The sequence below is a fragment of the Pristiophorus japonicus genome, chromosome 18, assembly GCF_044704955.1.
Source record: "Pristiophorus japonicus isolate sPriJap1 chromosome 18, sPriJap1.hap1, whole genome shotgun sequence".
NCBI lineage: Eukaryota > Metazoa > Chordata > Chondrichthyes > Pristiophoridae > Pristiophorus > Pristiophorus japonicus.
In genome coordinates this window covers 42,824,699-42,846,645 of record NC_091994.1, presented here as the reverse complement: position 1 = coordinate 42,846,645, position 21,947 = coordinate 42,824,699, and the positions used below count along the sequence as shown (strand labels likewise).

The 21,947-nt window shown below is 47.0% G+C and overlaps 1 protein-coding gene across 1 annotated transcript in view; it reads left to right on the top strand.

Moving 5' to 3' along the window:
• The window catches only part of LOC139229223 (SH2 domain-containing adapter protein F-like), a 296,149-nt gene that overhangs the window by 204,261 nt on the left and 69,941 nt on the right, over positions 1-21,947 (top strand). The window contains exon 5 of the mRNA XM_070860883.1: positions 20,066-20,243. Coding sequence (XP_070716984.1) covers positions 20,066-20,243 — 178 coding nt within the window. The remainder of the gene's footprint in view (positions 1-20,065; positions 20,244-21,947) is intronic.

The window sequence follows — 21,947 nt, the reverse complement described above, 5'->3', positions numbered from 1 at the left end:
AACAGATTAATTAGCCCTTCATCGAATTTGATGTTTGTTGGATCTTGCTGTGCACAATGAGTGTTTGGCTGATGTACCAACATTGACTGCACTTCAACACTGGTGCGAAGGGCTTTAGGACATAATAAGGTGCTGCGGGTATAACGTCCCGAAACCGAAAACCTCGGGACCGAGGCCATTCCAGTTTTCAGGTTTTATCGGATTTTGGAGAAGCAATCGACGTCCCGAATCCGGAAACCTCGAGGGCGATTTTCGGGTATTTCCGTATTTTGGAGACAATCCGACATCCCGAATCCGGAAACCTTTGGGCTGACTTTTGCATATTTACGGATTTCAGAGACGATCCGACGTCCTGAATCCGGAAACCCTTGGGCCGACTTTCGTATATTTCCGGATTTCGGAGCATTACCTCCGACGGCCCAATCCCGTCAACCTCGAGGCCGGGCCGCACCGGGCTGTGCATTTTTTGGATTCCCGCTTGGAAAAAGGCATGTACAGCTTAAAAGTCCGATTTTCGGGAAATATTTGTGGATTCCGGACAACGACTATTGCAATCTGCACAATGTCCAGTTTTCGGACAAATTCCGGTTTTTAGAACTCCGGATTTCCGACATTCCACCTGTATATGATTGCAAGTTCTTACTTGGTTTTGAATATTTAAAGAAGACAGCCCCTTGTTCAATTTTAAATAATGTTACTTATTGGTTAAAGTTATTTGAACTTTGCTCCGCCATCCTCTCTGCATCCTCAGTCTAGAATTGAGACTCATTACGCTGGCTCCTTATTCTTTCCCAGGACGTCAAACTGTGTTGCTTCTTATCTCCCAGTTTTCTCCTCCTCCTGCAGTCTGCAGACTTCTAAAATCCCACAGACGATGTCACCTAATGGTTGCTTCGTGATTTGTCCCAACCTTTTCAACCTTGTTGGTGTCGCACGCTATCCGCCTCGGCCTTCTCACCTTGTCTAGCTGCTTCCAATTTTGAAGCTTTTTTATATTAAGCTTGTTCAGTGTTGAAGTGTCTGCCCCACAACAGTTTGGCTTAAAAAAGCCGGTTTGGTGTAAGCAAATCTGTGCACCCTGGAAAACGCTCTCCCATCCCCATTACCACAAAAGGGCTAGAGTGGGAGGGGGCGGGGAAATATAAACAGGGAAACTTCCTCTGGAGGGGGAATCAAGAACGAGGTGACATAATCTTAAAATTAGAGCTAGGTCATTCAGGAAGGAAATCAGGAAGTACTTTTTCACATAAAGGATAGTGGAAATTTGGAATTGTCTCCCTAAAAAGACACTCGGGACAAGGACAATTGGAGCTTTCAAGACTGAGATCGATAGATTTTTGTTAGGTATGGGTATCAATGGATATGGAGCTAAAGCGGGTAAATGGTTAAGATACAGATTAGCCATGATCTGATTGAATGGAGCAGGCTCGAGGGGCTGAAAGGCCTAATCCTGTTCCTATATAATAAATTATAATACATTTCCTCACCCATCTCTCAAACTTCTCTTGCTCCTGTTAGGAACATAGGAAGAGGAGTAGGCCATTTAGCCCCTTGAGCCTGTTCCACCATTCAATGAGATCATGGCTGATCTGTGACCTAACTCCATATTCCTGCCTTTGCCCGATATTCCTTAATATCTTTGGTTAACACAAATCTGTCAATCTCTGATTTAAAATGAATAATTGATCCAGCATCAATTGCAGTTTGCGGAAGAGTGTTCCAAACTTCTACCACCCTTTACTTGTAGAAATGTTTCCGAACTTCATTCTTGAAAGGCCTGGCTCTAATTTTTAGACCAAGCCCCCTAGTCCTAGACTCTCCAACCAGCGTAAATTGTTTCTCTTTATCTACCCTATCAGTTCCCCTGCCCAATCTTCTTGTTGGTTGGTAAGGTGTGGGGGCGGGGTAGGGGGAATGGGAGGGGTGCGCACTGGTGGGGAAAGTGACTTTTTTCTGGAGGCTTTTGAAAACCCACTACTGACCTTTCTGATTTCTTATTTTCTCTCCTAATCATTTTAATCTTGGTGTCCAGCACTGTGGGCTTTGTTTTGTCACCTGGTTTCTCTATTTCTAGATAGAGTGCAACTATATACTGAAGACCAACGACCCACCAAAAGAGGTACTTCAATGTGCATCTGCCAAAAAGTTGTGCTCCAATGGCAATATAATCCTAAAGGTCTCGTCGCCGAGAGCATGTAGAAATCAAGCGCAGGCTGCAGAAGGAGTGTGCGGCAAACCAGACTCCCCGCCCACCCTTTCCTTCAACCACTGTCTGTCCCGCCTGCGACAGAGACAATGGTTCTCGTATTGGACTGTACAGTCACCTAAGAACTCATGCTAAGAGTGGAAGCAAGTCTACCTCGATTTCAAGGGACTGCCTATGATGATTATGATGAATCCTAAAGGCCACGGCTTTCCATTTCTGTGATTTACGGCCACAATTTAGTGGCCAGAACAGAAAACCCTGACCCAGTCTTCCTGTTAGTCAGTAAAGGGGGGGGAGGGGACGCAGTGGTGGGGAAGGTGACTATGTTTTCTGATTGCAGTAGAGAAAGGGGCTGAATCGTAATTTCAAAAATCCCTTTTGTATAAAATAATTGAATGTAAGTAGAACCACGGCCGTTTTAATCAACCCAGTCTCTTCTGAACATTCTAAAAATAAATTGATCTTGGGAAATAAAATCGAGAAGACCTGAGATGTATTATGATTGAATAGCAATAACTGTGTTGTGTGTGTGTATATGTAAGCATGTTTGTGTGTGTGTGCACAAATGTACATGCGCGCGTGTAGGCATTTGTTCATTTGAGCACGTTTGCATGCACGTGTGCATCTGAGTATGTATGATGTGTGCATCTGCAGTGTGTGTGTATGTCTGCTTACCCAACTCAAGGTGGGTTGCTTGATGAATAGGCCCAACCTTCACTTTTGCCTTCGGTCATCCAGCCTATCATTAATTTGAATGACGGCCCATATGGGTGAATATTACAATCATAGAATAGGACCTCACAGAAGGAGCCTGCGCCAGCTCTTTCGAAGAACATTCCAGTTAGCCTCACTCCCTGCTCTTTCCCCATATGCCTGCAATATTTTCTTCTTCCAAGAATTCATCCAATTTTCTTTCGAAAGCCACTATTGAATCTGTAACCACCATCATATCAGTCACTGCATTCCAAATCCTAAGCACTCGTTACGTAAGAACGTTTTTCCTCCTGTCACCTCTGGTTCTTTTGCAAATCACCTTAAATCTGTGCCCTCTGGTTATCGACCGTTCAGCCGTTGGAAACAGTTTTTCTTTATTAACTCTATCTAAACCCTTCATGCTTTTAAACCCCTCTATCAAAATCTCCTCTTAGCCTTCTCTGCTCGAAGGAGAACAACCCCAGCATCTCCAGTCTACCCATGTCACTGTAATCCCTCATCCCTGGATCCATTCTAGTAAATCTCTTCTGCACCCTCTCCAAAACCTTCATGTCCTTCCTAAAGTGTGGTGCCCTGAATTGGACACCGTGCTCCAGCTGGGATCAAACTAATAGTTTATATAGGTTTAGCATAATTTCATGGCTTTTGTACTCTGTGCCTGTATTTCCTACATTACAACAGCGATTACACTCCAATGTACTTCGTTGGCTGCAAAGCGCTTTGAGACATCCAGTGGTTGTGAAAGGCGCTACATAAATCCAAGTCTTTATTTATAAAGCCAATGATCACCTATACTTTATTAACTGCTTTGTTAACCTGTTCTGTACCTTCAAAGATTTGTGCACAAACACCCCCAGATGTCTCTTCTTGCACCCCCCCTTCGAAACTGCACCATTGAGCATGTATCATCTCTCCTCATTCTTCCTACAGAATGTACCACCTCACACTTTTCTGCGTTGAATTTCACCTGCCATGTGTCTGCCCATTCCATCAGCCTATTTATGTCCTCCTGAAGTCTGTTACTAATTTCCTCAGTGTTTACTACACTTCCAAGTGTTGTGTCATCTGCAAATTTCAAAATTGTACCCTGTACTCCAAGGTCAGGTCATTTCTGTGTATGAAGAACAGCAATGGTCCCAGTACTGAACCCTGAGGCCTACAGGCCAAAAAACAGCCATTCATCACAACTCTCTTTTTTCCCTTAGCTTCTACTGACTCTTTTGTCCCATGGGCTTCAATTTTGCTAACCCTATTATTGCTCAGTTGAATAATTAACTGTTAAGCAGAGGGCTTGCTTAAGTCCTTTTTTGTTATTCATAAGAATATAAGAAATAGGAGCAGGATTAGGCCATTTGGCCCCTCGAGCCTGCTCCGCCTTTCAATAAGATCATGGCTGATCTGATCCTGGACTTAGCTCCACTTCCCTGCTCGCTCCCCATAACCCTTTACTCCCTTATCACTCAAAAATCTGTCTAACTCAGCCTTAAATATATTCAATGACCCAGCCTCCACAGTTCTCTGGGGCAGAGAATTCCACAGATTTACAACCCGCTGAGAGAAGAAATTCCTCCTCATCTCAGTTTTAAATGGGCGGCCCCTTATTCTAAGACTATGGGGCTAGACCTGCACTTTTTTTGCATGCTTAATGGCGATTTTACTGCTGAAAAGACGTATAACGCCCAGATATCGCCCATTTAGCCACAAAATGGAAACTGAAGGGCATTTTTAGGAAACTTATCGCCGAGCGTTACTTTCCCCATGTGGTTAACACCGGGAAAAAATATTACCGCCCGCCCACTTTTTTTGGGCGGCATCAGCAGAACGGACAAAATCAACACCCATATTATCACCCAGCGTTACTTTCCGCACGGAATTAATGCCGAGATTCAATAATACCGCCCGTCCACTTTTCTTTGTCATGAAGAGCATATCTACCAAAACTAACGGCCAACAGATCACCCAGCGTCAATTTCACCACCTCGCACACATATCACCCACAATATCCCTCTCTCTCTGTCTCCTCTTCTGCGCATGTCATGATGACCCTTGATCTCCAGAATCGCGGGAATCGAGCGTTGCCATGCCATTGCTAAGGACAGCCACACTTTACGGCAGACGGTCAAACAAATGTTAACGTCCATTTTATATCGCTCGCGGCAATGCTCATTTTCAAAAGTGGAAACTAGGTGCTTTGAGAATGGGCGAGAAGCCGGCAATCTGAAAACCCTTTTCAAATGCCCACGCCAGAAATAAAGCCCATCTTTGGGGCGATAACAACAAAAGTGGAGGTTCTAGCCATATGTCCCCTCGGTATAGTTTCCCCTATGAGTGGAAATAACCTTTCTACATCCATCTTGTCCAGCACTCTCATTATCTTATGTTTCAATAAGATCACCTCTCATTCTTCTGAACTCCAATGTGTATAGGCCCAACCTACTCAACCTATCTTCATAAGTCAACCCCCTCATCTCCGGAATCAACCTAGTGAACCTTCTCTGAACAGCATCCAATGCAAGTATATCCTTCTTTAAATGCGGAGACCTAAACTGTACACAGTGCTCCAGGTGTGGCCTCACCAATACCCTGTACAGTTGTAGCAGGACTTCTCTGCTTTTATACTTCCTTGCAGCACCCCACTAGTTACTGTTTGCTAACCGGAAAAAGACCCATTTATCCCGACTCTCTGTTTTCTGTTAGTTAGCCAATCCTCTATCCATGCTAATATATTACCCGCAACCCTGTGAACTTTTATCTTGTGCAGTAACCTCTTATGTGGCACCTTATCGAATGCCTTCTGGAAATCCAAATACATCACATCCACTGGTTCTCTCTTATCCACACTGCTCGTTACATCCTCAAAGAACTCCAGCAGATCTGTCACACATGATTTCTCTTTCATAAAGCCATGCTGGCTCTGCTTGATTGAATCATGCTTTTCCAAATGTTCCGCTACTGCTTCCTTAATAATGGACTCCACATGTTAGGATAACTGGTCTATAGTTTCCAGCTTTTTGTCTGCCTCCTTTTTTAAATAGGGGCATTACATTCATTCCTGGGATGTGGGCATCGCTGGCAAGACCTGCATTTATTGCTTATCCCGAATTGCCTTTGAGAAGGTGGTGGTGAGCCGCCTTCTTGAACAGCTGCAGTCCATCTGGTGAAGGTACTCCCACAGTGCTGTTAGGGAGGGAGTTCCAGAATTTTGACCCAAGGATAATGAAGGATTGACAATATATTTGAAGTCAGGATGGTGTGTGACTTGGAGGGGAATTTGTAGGTGATGGTGTTCCCATGCATCTGCTGCCCTTGTCCTTCTAAGTCGCAGAGATCATGGGTTTTGGAGTTGCTGTCGAAGAAGCCTTGGTGAGTGGCTGCAATGCATCTTGTAGATGGTACACACTGCAGCCACGGTGTGCCTGTGGAGGGAGTGACTGTTTAAGGTGATGGATGGGGGCTGCTTTGTCCTGGATGGCATCGGGCTCCTTGAGTGTTGTTGGAGCTGCACTCATCCAGGCAAGTGGAGAGTATTCCATCACACTTCTGACTTGTGCCTTGTAGATAGTGGAAAGGCTTTGGGGAGTCATGAGGTGAGACACTTGTCGCAGAATACCCAGCCTCTGACCTGCTCTTGTTGCCACAGTATTTATGTGGCTGGTCCAGTTAAGTATCTGATCAATGGTGAGCCCCCAGGATGTTGCTGGTGGGGGATTCGGTGATGGTAATGCTGCTGAATGCGAAGGGGCAGTGGTTAGACTCTCGCTTGTTGGAGATAGTCATTGCCTGGCACTTGTGTGGCGCGAATATAACTTACCATTTTTCAGTCCGAGCCTGAATGTTGTCCAGGTCTTGCTGCATACTCCTACTGGAGTACAGAAACACAACAATAGCTGAAAAACTGCCAGAGCACCTTACCCAGAAAGCATTGAGAATGTTATTTAACTGCAGAACCCAGGTGACAGGCAAATGGCCACAGTGCAGAGCACAAGGAGGCAAGGTGGTGAAGTAAATTGGGGAATCCTCACTGCCCTCTGCTCTCCATAAGCAACTTCTCCAGGCTGTTGTGCTCAAGTCCTCTCCCACACAAAGTACCACACTCCCATAACCCCCACTTTGGCAGAGATTCAATAAGCCAGTAGATGCATGTCCTGGTGTTCAATTCCCTCCAAGGCCTTGCCCCAACCAGCCTCTGCATTCTTCTCCAGCTGGGCGCCCCTGAGCACACGCTGACCTCGGGAAACCTGGCAGCTAAAGGGAGGCAAGGACTGCTGTATGGAACAGGTAAGAGCTTTTCCAGCATTGCTTGTAGGCCAGGAGGAGCAGGAGTACTTCCCCCTCACCTCCCACCCCCGGCGGACCCCTCAGCTAACTTCTTGACCTTCCCATCGATCAGACCCCTCTGCACCCCGCGATTCAATGCTCCCTCGCCGTCCTCCATGGCCTGCAACCTCTAATTAGCATGGGACAGTACTGAGGGAGTGCTGCATTGTCAAAGGTGGTGTCTATCTGCTGAGTTCAGATTGGACTGTTGTTCATTATTCACCCACAAACAGATTGAAATGATCAGTCTGTAAATCTCATCAGCAAATTGATTCCATGTCATGGCCACCAAAAATAAACTGGTACAATACTACACAAATCCTTAACTCAGCAATGGAAATCCAGTTACTGCAAAATGTTATGGGCATGGAATTGGCCGTAAATAGGATATTGATCAATTTCCTGCTAACTTTGTATATTACAAGTTGAATATTACTGAAGTGCAATCAGCAGGAACTACTTAGCCCAAACTATGATTCACATACATGAGTAATAGATTTCAATAGTTATAAAACAAACCTTGGCTGAAGTACCCTTCCATCAAGGCCTGGAGACTCATTCTATCAAACTCGAGGTGAAGTGGAATGCACCCAATTAACATTGAGAATGTAGGAATTCATGTGAAAGCTGCTGAACATGGTCAGAATACGTGTGCTGAGTTTTAAAAGATCCTTCTTGGAAATTGAAGTCCTGTGCCTAAATCAAAATACTTGCTGTTTTTAGTTTTAAGTTTTTGATGAATTTTCACAAAGTGCGTCAAGGTAAGGGATGTAATATTTACCCAGTATCCCTGTCGAGCAGTCCCACTTCGAGGAAAGCATATGATCGATGCACATGTACTTTATTCCAGCAAGGTATTTGAACGAGTAAGCGAGTTTGTTAAAAGGAGATAGATGCACTAAAAAAAGGTGCAAAAAAGATTTACAAGGATGACACCAAAACTGAGAGGTTATAACCATTAGGAAAGATCGAACAGGCTGGGGGTCTTCTCTAGAAAAGAAAAGACTTGAGGGATGACATAATCGAGATCTTTTAAGATTTTGAAGGGCTTTGACAGGATAGATGTAGCAACGACATTGTCAGTTGTTGGAGAGTCCAAAAGTAGGGGTCATAAATGTAAGATATTCACTAATAAATCCTACAAGGAATTCAAGAGAAATTTATTTTGCCAGACAGTGGAACTCGCTACCACAAGGAATAATTGAAGCAAACAGTGTAGATGCATTTAAGGGGAATCAAGAGGGCTACACGAGGGAGAAAGGGATTGAAGGATATGATGATGGGGTTAGATGAAGAGGGGTGAAAGGAGGCTCATATGGAGCATAAACACCAGCGTGGACCTGTTGGGCCGAATGGCCTGTTTCTGTGCAGTAAATTCAATGTCATTCTATGTAGTTACACTGGTGCCCTTTCAGGTCCCAAGCCTCTATTTGAAGAGCAGGGAACTCTGGTGCCCAGGCCAATATTCCTCCCTCAACCAACTCTACCACAAACAGGTTGACTGGTCATTCATCTCATTTGCTGTTTGTGCGACTGCCCTGCGTGCAAATGAGCTGGTGTAGTTTCCTCCATAACAGCGATGACTCCACTTCAGAAGATATTAATAGGCTGTAAAGCCCTTCAGGACACGTTAAGCATACGAGAGGCTCTATGTAAATGCGAGTGCTTTCATTATTTCTGTTCGTGAAATGGAGTCCTTGGTTAGTGAGGTTTCCAAAGAACTTTCATACTGGGGAACGAAACATCAAAAGAATGATTTTCATTTATACTGCATCTTATCAGTCTTCAAAAAAATTGCTTTCAAAGTACTATCACCATTGAGATTTGGCAGATCTTAAGTTCTGATCCCAGTCCCAAATCAACCCTGCCCCTTGTCTGGTCTGGAGATTTCTTAAATCAAGCGATTCCACAAATATCTTATGTTGTAACATAGTGGGTAGAATTTCTGCAGAGTACGACTGATATCCTGCTGTCTCTTCAGCGGAAACTCCACATAAACAGCCGCCCGCTTATGATGTTTCTCCGGGATTTCTGCTGATGGTCCACCAAAGGTGTGGCAGAAGATGGGGAAAACCCCTGTGGAAATTCGCCCTCTTGTTTTTAATTACAAAAAAAATAAATCCATGTTTTCCACCTTCTCCCTCACCATGTTCCAGGCATCGGTCAAGAGGGATTGCAGGCTGCCTGCTGCGAGGTACCCTGTGTACAAGATCAGCTCAAGTTAGATGATCCCTCTTTCCCCTTTGGAAGAATGGGCAGTAAAACCTACTCTGGGCACAAGGCCACTGCGGTAGTGATTGAGGCTATGGACACACAGTGGAACAGCACCTGAGCAAACCGACCTGGCGTGCCATTTGGGAGGTGGGGCAGGTTTTAAGGCTGCCATTTTCATTGCTTATCATTTTGATGTATAGACACTGGGCTAATTTTAAAGATCAGCTCTGAACAGAGAGATACGCTGTCTTCATTTGACCTTTCTCAGCTTTTTCTCCTGCCCTTTCTCCCTCTTTTTCTCCAACCTATCCCATGATCACCATTGCAGTAGAGATTAAGGAAATTAAAGAGCTCCCTTGGCCCCCTCCTGTGGGACAGCTAGACGGTGACTCAGTGAATGATGAAGGTGATTGCTTGCTTTGCCTTTTCCCATCCCCCACTCTGCACAAGCTTGCTTGCATGGAATTGCCTCACATCCCATCATCCTTTGCCCTTCCTTCACCCATACCTTTCCACAGTGAATTGCTTGTTCCCAGGATATAGATATATATGTTACAGTTATATATATATGTATATATTCAGTCACTTTTATTTAAATATTTAAACTTAAATGTGAAGGTTGGGAGACTATGGGCAGAATTTTCCCTCGGTTGAAATGAAGGGAAAATTCCACCTGTGTTTCATTTACTTGACCTTTTGAACTGTGACATCAAAATGGCTGACACAAGAATCAAAATGGCTTCTTCTATTTATCAAAGTCAAAATAATATGTGTCTTATGGTGAACTTTATTTCTTTGAGGTGAAATATCCAGTTAATAGACTATTTGAAGCTGAGTACAGCCATTGTGACATTACATTTTTTCCAATTTTAATTGTCATTGATAAGTTTCCATTCTTCGTTGTATTTTCATCCCCTGTTTTTCCGTCTGTCGAGGCTGAGACCCAGAACCCAAGTGTTCGAAACCGCAGCCAGTGCTTGCTGCAGCCGGCTGCTTGGTACCAGAGGTATGCTTAGAGCGATCTATCCCCTGTTTCCTGCCTCTTGTTCTGGGATTTAAGGGGGTAGTGGGCCTCAAGCCTATGTCCATTCCTGCCCTATCATACCTCCTGTGGAAGAGACGGCAGTACAAGCTGGCTTGGGTTCAGTGACTCTCTTGGTGGTCCGGCTGACATCACAGAGCTGCAATGGAGCATTAAGGTCTTGAACACACAGTCGCACAGCAGATGAACAAGTCAAACTGCTCTGCTTCCCTACTACTGTTGCCCAGTAGGACATGAGTTGAATGCTCTTTTTATCTGATTATTGCAGAATGTACTAAAATGATCCACCAAGACATTGAAGAATGTTAAAGAAAAACAAAAGCCCCAGATTTATATTTGCAACTGGCTATGCTGGTATGGCCTCCCATGGAGTGAAGAGCTGGGATTGCATAATGGCAGCTTGTGCTGATCCTTTATCCTTTGTGGCCTTATGCAGGGCCTTGTCTTAATTCCCAGCTGGAGTTATCAGTTCCTGTTGATCGGCTCGGAGTTTTCAACTGATCATTTTTCTGTGAAGAATCTGAAGTTGTTGAGAGAAAATAAGTCCAAGCCAAATAAATCGGGCCCTAGATGAAAATGGCACCAGTTACTGAGATAGATGGCACGGTTTTAAACCACTGTCATGGTTCGTGTTTGTCGTTATAAGTTTCAGGGGGCCTTCTTTGTAACGTTTGTGCTCGTCAATGTGAGGGATGTTAGTTCTAGGGAAGAGAGCACTTTCCCATCTTAGTCTCAGTATCGAGTGCCCTCGGTGGCTCATCGTGTTAGGTTAGTGAGTAGCTGAGCAATGGCGACCTGGAAGGATCCCAGTTTCAATCCCTGACCTGTGTTGGGTTAGCCGCTCCCAGCCAGTCTGGTGGGGAAATCACTATAACTGGGCTCAGGAAACACCAACCGAGGCTCCTAGTCCTGCTCACTATCCAGAGGCCCCTGCTGGAGGCGCCCCTGTGTGAACGTGGGCGTGGACAGTATCCGGCTGAGCTGTGATGCTCCCCATGACCAAGTAGCCCGCCAACACCCTCTGATGGGCTCCCACACGAGGGGAAAGGTACTGAAACCAACAGGTGCCTACAAGGACAACGAGGCCCAAATTGCCCTCAGTGGGAAATTGGGAAGGCCAATAATCCGAACATTTTCCGTGCGGAGGGAGTCAAAGGGAAGAGCCGGAAAAATTGTCTGTTTAATTCTGACACTGCCTCCCAGTGTTTTGGGGTGTTGTTTAGAAACATAGAAACATAGAAAATAGGTGCAGGAGTAGGCCATTCGGCCCTTCGAGCCTGCACCGCCATTCAATGAGTTCATGGCTGAACATGCAACTTCAGTACCCCATTCCTGCTTTCTCGCCATACCCCTTGATCCCCCTAGTAGTAAGGACTACATCTAACTCCTTTTTGAATATATTTAGTGAATTGGCCTCAGCAACTTCCTGTGGTAGAGAATTCCACAGGTTCACCACTCTCTGGGTGAAGAAGTTTCTCCTCATCTCGGTCCTAAATGGCTTACCCCTTGTCCTTAGACTGTGACCCCTGGTTCTGGACTTCCCCAACATCAGGAACATTTTTCCTGCAGCTAACCTGTCTAAACCCGTCAGAATTTTAAACGTCTCTATGAGATCCCCTCTCATTCTTCTGAACTCCAGTGAATACAAGCCCAGTTGATCCAGTCTTTCTTGATATGTCAGTCCCGCCATCCCGGGAATCAGTCTGGTGAACCTTCGCTGCACTCCCTCAATAGCAAGAATGTCCTTCCTCAAGTTAGGAGACCAAAACTGTACACAATACTCCAGGTGTGAGGTGGACTCGGGTGTGGAGCGGGGCGCCACCCGCTGACCATGTCAGTGCCGCCAGTGTGATACGGACGTGCCGCGTCGCAACATCCCTCCCCTTCACTTAAAGCCCCTGGGCCACCAGGGAGGGATTCGGCCGGGCCGGCACCCAAGAGGGGACGGCGGGATACATGTTGGCGGCCCGGCCAAATCATCAGCTGTCATTGTAGAGTTGACTCGGGATCCGGCTGACAATTGAAATAAAATGATGTGCCCGCCCCTTTAAAGGCGGCCACACCGCCCAGCCACTGGCTGATTCTCAACTCTCAAAGCTATCAGTGGCAGGGACTGGTGGCGTCCGCACTCCCGGGGAGCAATTTGCCCCGCTGGTCAGTAAGGGGTCGGTGCACAGCCAATAACGGGTCAGAGCGCTGGACGGGGCGGAAACACGGGCCGCAGCGGAAACCCATTCCCGCCGCCCCCGGACCGGGGCAATTGTGGATGGGTCGGCTCCAACTGCCTGCCCCTGAAAGACCTTACCTCCCTGTTACCGCCTCTTAATGGGCCTTAAAGAAGAGGACAATTTCTCCCCCAACATCTTTAGGAGAAAAGAAGGAAAACAACAACTTACATTTATTGTGTTCCTAACACAGATGAGGCTGCACACAGGGAGGTTAAAGTAACAGTGACCTCAATCTTTAATAAAACACTCCAGAGTGAGGAACAGGCCTTAGGGGCCGGCTTATATACAGTACTCCCAAGGGATGCTGGGATCCCTTGGGACTTCAGGGGATGAGCCCCCTGGTGGCAGAACATGGGAGTGCATGCTTTACAGATACACAACATCACTCGACCCCTAAAAGTCAAAGTGAAAACTATTTACAAGGCGAGGCGGTCGGGAGCCTTTCTTTCCCTGGTGGACCGCCTCGGTACAAATGTCTGTTCTGGTGTGTTGGCTGTGCCCTCGCTGGGTTGGCGTGTTGTTGGCCCTGCAGGGTTGCTAGGTGAGCCTAGCCTTGCTGGACTATTAGGCGTGATGGGTTCGATTTCCTGGTCCAGCGTGGTGTCGTTGATCCTTTGGGTGTGTGTTGTGGGCTCGAAAAAGGAGGTGTCTGCTGTGGGTTGTTCAGGGCAGTCTGTGAACCGCAGCCTCGTTTGGTCCAGGTGCTTTCTGCAAATTTGTCCATTGTCTCGTCAAATACCCTACTGCCTTCTTTAGCTATCACCGTGCCCGTAATCCACTTGGGACCATGTCCATAGTTTAGCACATACACAGGGTCATTCAGATCAATTTCCCGTGACACAGTGGCGCGACCATCATTTACATTTTGTTGCTGCCGTCTGCTCTCTACCTGATCATGCAGGTTGGGGTGAACCAGCGAGAGTCTGGTTTTAAGTGTCCTTTTCATGAGTAGCTCAGCCGGGGGCACCCCTGTGAGCGAGTGGGGTCTCGTTTGGTAGCTGAGCAGTACTTGGGACAGGCGGGTGAGCTTTCTGTGACTCATTTAAGGCTCTGTTTGATGGTTTGTACTGCCCGCTCTGCCTGCCCATTGGAGGCTGGTTTAAACGGGACCGAGGTGACATGTTTGATCCCATTGCGGATCATGAATTCTTTAAATTCGACACTGGTGAAACATGGCACGTTGTCACTGATCAGTATGTCAGGCAGGCCGTGGGTGGCAAACATGGCCCGCAGGCTTTCACTGGTGGGGATGGCGGTGCTTCCCAACATTATTTCACGTTCAATCCATTTTGAAAAAGCATCCACCACCACCAGGAACATTTTACCGAGAAACAGGCCCGCATAGTCGACATGGATCCTCGACCATGGTTTGGAGGGCCAGGACCACAAACTTAGTGGTGCCTCTCTGGGCGCGTTGCTCAACTGAGCACATACGCTGCATTGCCGCACACAGGTCTCTAAGTCAGAGTCGATACTGGGCCACCACACGTGGGATCTGGCTATCGCTTTCATCATTACTATACCCGGGTGTATGCTGTGGAGATCTGAGATGAACATCTCCCTGCCCTTTTTTGGTAGCACTACATGGTTACCCCACAACAGGCAGTCTGCCTGAATGGACAGCTCGTCCTTTCGCCGCTGGAATGCCTTGATTAGCTCTTGCATTTCAACGGGGATGCTGGCCCAGCTCCCATGCAGTAAACAGTGTTTTACTAGGGACAGCAGAGGATCTTGGCTGGTCCAAGTCCTAATCTGGCGGGCCGTGACAGGTGATTTATCATTTTCAAATGCTTCCATGACCATCAACAAGTCTGCGGGCTGCGCCAACATCAACAAGTTTGCAGGCTGCGCCATTTCCACCCCCGTGTTGGGCAATGGTAGCCAATTGAGAGCATCCGCACAGTTCTCGGTGCCTGGCCTGTGGCGGATGATATAGTTATACGCTGATAGCGCGAGTGCCCACCTTTGTATGCGGGCTGAGGCATTAGTATTTATCCTCTTGTTTTCAGTGAACATGGATGTGAGGGGCTTGTGATCGGTTTCCAGCTCAAATTTGAGGCCAAACAGGTACTGTAAAGTAAAGGCATTTCCTTTACCCCGAACACACACGCTAATACCTCTTTCTCAATCATGCTGTAGGCCCTCTCGGCCTTAGACAAGCTCCTGGTAGCATAGGCGACAGGTTGCAACTTCCCCGCAATGTTAGCTTGTTGTAATACACACCCGACTCCGTACAACGATGCGTCACATGTTAGCACAAGTCTTTTATACGGGTTATACAATACAAGCAGCTTGTTGGAGCATAAAATGTTTCTGGCTTTCTCAAAAGCAATTACTTGGTTTTTTCCCCATACCCAGTTCTCACCTTTGCGCAATAACACATGTAGGGGCTCTAAAAGGGTGCTTAACCCCGGTAGGAAGTTATCAAAATAGTTGAGGAGTCGCAGGAACGACCGCAGCTCCATGACGTTCTGTGGCCTGGGCGCGTTCCTGATAGTCTCTGTCTTGGCATCTGTGGGCCGAATGCCGTCCGCCGCGATCTTTCTCCCCAAAAACTCCACTTCTGTTGCCATGAAGATGCATTTCGACCTCTTCAACCGCAGCCCTACACGATCCAGTCGCTTGGGGACCTCCTCCAGGTTTTGTAGGTGCTCGGCGGTGTCCCGACCCGTGACCAATATGTCGTCCTGAAAGACCGTGTGTGGTACCGACTTGAGTAGGCTCTCCATGTTTCTCTGATAGATCGCTGCAGCCGACCGAATTCCAAATGGGCATCTGTTGTAGATGAACAGTCCCTTGTGCGTGTTGATGCAGGTGAGGCCCTTCGAAGACTCCTCCAGCTCCTGCGTCATGTAGGCTGAAGTCAGGTCGAGCTTGGTGAACGTCTTGCCTCCTGCCAGCGGCGCAAATAGGTTGTCTGCGTTAGGTAGCGAGTATTAGTCCTGTAGCGAGAAATGATTAATAGTTACTTTATAATCGCCACAAATCCTGACCGTGTCATCACTTTTGAGTACTGGAACAATCGGGCTGGCCCACTTGCTGAATTCCACTGGGTAAATGATGCCCTCGTGTTGCAGCCTATCCAGCTCGATTTCCACTCTCTCTCTCTCATCATGTGAGGTACCGCTCGCGCCTGGGTCGTGCCTCTGGGACCAAGTGGATCCGCACCTTCGCCCCGGAAAAATTTCCAATGCCTGGCTCAAAAAGGGAAGGAAATTTGTTGAGAACCTGGGTACATGAGGCCTCATCGACATGTGATAGCGCTTGGATGTCATCCCAGTTCCAGCGGATTTTACCCAGCCAGCTCCTTCGAAGCAGTGTGGGGCCATCGTCTGGGACAATCCAGAGTGGCAATTCATGCACCGTGCCCTTGTAGGTGACCTTGACCATGGCGCTGCCGAGGACAGTGATGAGCTCTTTGGTGTACGTTCTCAGTTTCGTGTGGATGGGGCTCAGGGCTGGTCTGAATGCCTTGTTGCACCACAGTCTCTCAAACATCTTTTTACTCATGATGGATTGGCTCGCGCCAGTGTCCAGTTCCATGACTACGGTAAGCCATTCAATTTTACGTTTATCATTATAGGTGGACATTTTGTGTGTACTTCAGTATCTGCCTCCTCTCTCTGAGGCTCGAAATTGCTTTGATCCATCATGGACCGATCTTCCTCTGCCACGTGGTGGTTCGCAGGTTTTGCAGAGCTTGCAGCTCGTTTGCAAGCTCGTTGGAGGTGCCCCATTGTTCCACAGCTCTTGCAAACATACCCTTTGATGTGGCATGAATAGGCTGAATGGAAGCCTCCACAACGCCAACAAGGTGTGAATTGCCTTGCATTCATCCTTTGTTGGGGACTCTGAATCATCTGGGTCACCTGAGGCCTGCTGGCAGTTGCAGACTCGTGGGTTCTGCCCTGTACATTTCTGCTTGCAAACACAGTTCCAGTTAATTTATGAACATTGCTAGCACTTGTATGCTGAGAGATTTGTTTGGTGTTATCACTGGTGGACATAAACGCCTGTGCTATCGCAATGGCCTTACTGAGGGTCGGTGTCTCTACAGTCAAAAGTTTTTGTAGGATGGTCTCGTGGCCAATGCCCAGTACAAAAAAGTCTCTGAGCATTTGCTCCAGGTAGCCATCAAACTCACATTGTCCTGCAAGTCGCCTTAGCTCGGCGACGTAGCTCACCACTTCCTGATCTTCAGATCGCTGGCACGTGTAGAACCGATATCTCGGCATCAGCACGCTCACCCTCGGGTTAAGATGCTCCCGAACCGGTGTACACAGCTCCTCATCCAAATTATCTGTGGGTTTCACCGGAGCCAGAAGATTCTTCATGAGGCTGTAGGTCCGTGCCTCGCGGACTGTGAGGAGGACCGCTCTCCTTTTTGCAGCGCTTCCTTCTCCGTCCAGCTCGTTGGCTACAAAGTACTGGTCTAGCCGTTCGACATAGGCTTCCCAGTCCTCACCCTCCGAGAACTTCTCCAGGATGCCCACAGTTTGCTGCATCTTTGCGTTGGATTCATGGTCTCGTCGCCAGTTATTGTGTTCCTAACACAGATGAGACTGCACACAAGGAGGTTAAAGTTACAGTGACCTCAATCTTTAATAAAACACTCCAGAGTGAGGAACAGGCCTTAGGGGTCAGCTTATATACAGTGCTCCCAAGGGATGCTGGGATCCCTTGGGACTTCAGGGGATGAGCTCCCTGGTGGCGGAACATGGGAGTGCATGCTTTACAGATACACAACACCATTTATATAGCACCTTTAACCTAAGACAAGGTGCTTAAATGGGGAAAATTCATGGGAAAAGGCAGCAAAATTAAACATTCCCAAGGTATAGTTCAGGTTAGATGTCGAGTAGAGCTCCTTCTCATTGTCCTAGCAAGGACTCTGAGGTCAGGTACAACACTCGTTTGTTACAAAATAAAGGTCCTTGTGCACTGTCCCATGAAATACTCCCAGGTTAGGTACAGCACCAATAGGTGCAGAGTAAAACTCCCTCTACTTTGCCCCATCTAGTGCTCCCCGATCCTCTCCAAATAGTTCTAGCTTTGTAAAACTGCCAAACAAATGACTCGGCCTTTATAAAGTCAGGGGCCAGTGTCACAGAGCGCGTGAGTATTTTAACGCGTTGTTGGCTTTTGCATGCTAGGTTTTTTCAAATCATTTGACATAATAGCTTGCATGTGTACAGCCCCTGTAGCATAATAAAATGTTCTAAAGTACTTCACGGAGGAAGAGAGAGGGAGTACACAGAAAAGCAGTAGATAAGTTGTGAATGAAGGCAGAAAGCATGGACACAGGGGTAGGCGGTGAGGAAGCTTCTAAAGGTGGAAAAAGAGGTCTTAACGTGGAATGGTTAAGGGAGAGAAATGCGGACAGTAGGAATCATATAACAGAGATAGCGTCCGTGCTTTTTGAGGCACAGCCCACTATCTGAAGAGATATTTTCATTCACTCCCTCCGTGGACTGGCCGTAGGGCCTGTAAATGGCTGTCACACAAGAACATAAGAAATAGGAGCAGGAGTAGGCCATTTGGCCCCTCGAGCCTGCTCCGCCATTCAATAAGATCATGGCTGTGTGATCTTGGCCTCAACTCCACTTCCCTGCCCGCTCCCCATAACCCTCGATTCCCTTATCGATCAGTCACCTGAATCCCCCCTTGCCGTTAGATTCATCATTTTGCTCCAGTGCAGCGGGCCTAGAGTTGTTAAACGTCTCTGGCCTGCCAAGGGCCTTCCCCCGAGACTGAAAGAAGTGACGCAAGCTACTGAGTAGCAGCTGTGTGTGACTGTGCACCAGCGTTGACATGCGAGTGTACCATCGCTAGTTGGAACGCGAGAGGTCCGACGACACTGCCTGCTACATACATCCCCCCCTTTTAATGAACTCCAGTTAGCTGCTAAAGGTAGATCCTTTTGTTTTAAATTCCTTTTAAAGAGAATCCTCAATAGTAGCCCTTTCCCTGTCTCCTGCAGCTCACTCCCTGCTGAGCAAGCCTACGGAAGCAGGTTTAGCAGCAATTAAAATGGCCAGAACTGAAGATCTGACAATTGGAACCTGCGAATGTGATAAAACCTTGACTGTACCACTTTGATATGTAAAAGCCTGTCCACTAACCATAAACAAGCCCTGGTTCAAAAAACAGAAAGCGCTGGAGACAGTCAGCAGATCGAACATCATCTGAAGAGTACAGTGAGGGGTTTTGAGGATGGACCCTCATTAGTGAACCTCCTGATTGGTGGTGTTAACTGTGAATTCTCAGTGGGAATAAAGGCATCGTCCGAGTGGTCTTCTACTCGGTTCCTTATTATTTTCCTTGAGCCAGAGGCAGACTACGATCCTGAGGTCAAATGTTGTCTACTTTCGCCTAACCTTCGGCTCCTCAGCTGATTGGCTACTCCATCTGCCTCCATTCACAGCCTGTCCAGCTGTGGGATCCTGGCTGAGCTGGGATTCAATGCCATTGCCTCTCCGTTTCTACCTCTCCGGTGGAAATATCATTAGGAGATAAGATCATCCCAGCTTCCATACAGCAAGCGAAAAAACCTGATTAAAACATGTTACTTTTCCTTCTCCTGTGGCGAGGGATCCAGCCGGCTCTTTCCCTCGGCAAGATGTTTGGAAACAGGGAATCACACTGTGTGGAGAATCAGAAAGCTGCACCCCACCTCCCTTTCTCCCTCCCCCACCCCCCACCCCATCCGGGTCATCCAGTGCGTTCCAGTGATCCTGAGAGTAACCTTCGAGATAGACCTAAGATGGAATTCTAGCATTTAACAAAATGGGAACAATGCTGCATTAAGCTCTAGGATGTCATGGACGCAAAAGAGATTTACCAGAATGATACCAGGGATGTGGGACTTCACTTATGTGGAGAGACCAGAGAATCTGGGATCATCCTTCTTAAAACAGAGAAGGTTAAGGGAACATTCAATAGTGTTCAAAATTATGAAAAGTTTTGATAGAGTAAATAAGGAGAAACTACAGGGGAGTCAAGGGTTATGGGGTGTGAGCAGGGAAGTGGAGTTGAGGCCAAGATCAGATCAGCCATGATCTTATTGAAGGCTCAAAGGGCCAAATGGCCGACTCCTGCTCCTATTTCTTATGTTCTTATGAAACTGTTTCTCTTGCCTGAAAGGGCGATGGAGGCAGATGCAATAATAACTTTCAAAAGAGAATTGGATATATATTTCATCAGAACAAATTTGCAGGGCTATGAGGAAAGAGCAGGAATAGTTCGAGAGCTCTTTCATAGAGCCGGCACAGGCACGATGGGCCAAATGGCCACCTTCTCCCCTGTATGATTCTGTGATTAATGTTTTACTCTGTGTTTTTACAGTCCAGTTTGACGGCTGCGATTGGGACCGGTCATCTCCTTCTGCCAAAGATCGACTGAGGCAACAGAAACAGCTCAGCCCGCTGGCCGGAGGGTCAAAATACACCAAGCCACAGACTCCAGAGCACTGCTCCACACTGCCCGAGAGGGTGGATCCCACTCTACCATTAGAGAAACAAGTGTGAGTGTAAAACCATTCAAACTATTGGATTCTGGCCTATTGGGGCAGTTCAAAACTTGGGGTCGTAAATATAAGATAGTCACTCATAAATCCAATAGGGAATTCAGGAGAAACTTCTTACCCAATGTGATATATTCATACAACATCACTAACAAACACACTCCACAAGATGGCTCTAATACAGAAACTGTCATCATGTGACCTTATCACATGATCCTTTTATTGTATTTACCACAGTAGTCCACTAGGTGGAGCAGTAGTCTACTAGGGGAGCTCTAATACACCCAGAGAGTGGTTAGAATGTGGAACTTGCCACCACCGGGAGTAGTCGAGGCGAAAGGCATAGATGTCTTTAAGGGGAAACTAGAGAGAAAGGAACAGAAGGATATGCTGATAGGGTGAGATAAAGTAGGTTGGGAGGAGGCTCGTGCAGAGCATAAACACCGGCACAGCCCTGATTCTCTGCTGTAAATTCTATGTGGGTCCAGGCTGCTTCTCTTTAATGGTCTAAGCCCCTTTCACTTTAAGGAAATCCTGTACCTGTTAATGAGAATGTGATTCTTGTAGCAATGAAAATGTCACAGTAAATCCTCTCTGCATTCTACTTTAGTCTTCTTTGCCTGCGGATCAGACGATAATCCCCTTTTAGTATTAGTGATCACATAGAAACATTTCATTTAACTGTTATAAAGCTTATTGGAGAGACCTTGTGCTCTGCACACACAAGGCCTTGCTACTAGCAGGAATCTCTCCATTCTTCCCCTGAAGGCATTGACTTCCACTGACATAGCATGTCATTGCTGCCTGACAGCCTCTGGTACTGCACCTTTATAGCCCAGGCATTGAGTCCTGGCATGCTATTTGATCATGGGGGGCACCGCACTCAAGCTTGATCTTACACACACACACACACGCACACACACACACACACACACACACACCCTTAGTCTCCATGGATCATTTCCATACTTCACAGGGAATCTACCAACTAAACCATTGAGGTACCCAGATGGACTTGGGGAATTAATGTAACATTGACTATCTCTTCTCATGTGTGTCCATTCGTTGACTGTCCCGTACTGAATCAATTCAGTTTATACTTGTATAGCATCCTTAAATGTAGCAAAATGTCCCATGGCGCTTCACAGTTGGCCATCGGACCAGAGCACGGACGCAGAAGAGGGGGTTGGCGAGGTGACCAAAAATGCAAGTAGGTTTTAAGGAGGCTTTAGGTGGGCAGAGATCTGTCGGGGGAGGGGTTTAGGAAGGGAGTTCCAGACTGTAGGAGCACAATGTCTGAGAGCTCTGCTAGTGATGGTAGAGCAGAGGGGGAGGAATGCACAACAAAACTGAGTTGGAAGTCAGAGGGTTTGGGCAGAGGCATAGGGAGCGGGGTGTGGGGGTGGGGGGAGAGGCTTTTAAAATTAATAACATCATAGGCGATCCCTCAAACGAGGATGACTTGCTTCCACGAGTTCACAGATGTTTCAATGAAGGACCCGATGTTCCAGTCCTGAACTCCAGGGGTGGAAGATGCCTGTACGTGAATTTTTTTAATGTGTGGTGACCGTTACACATCAGCCACCACACGGGCTTGACAGAGCTAGGCCTTTATCCAGTCGCAAGGGGTAACCAGGACAACTGGAGACCTGCTCTGTTAATGCAAAATCAATAACATAAACTACCATTGGACTTCGAACAAGC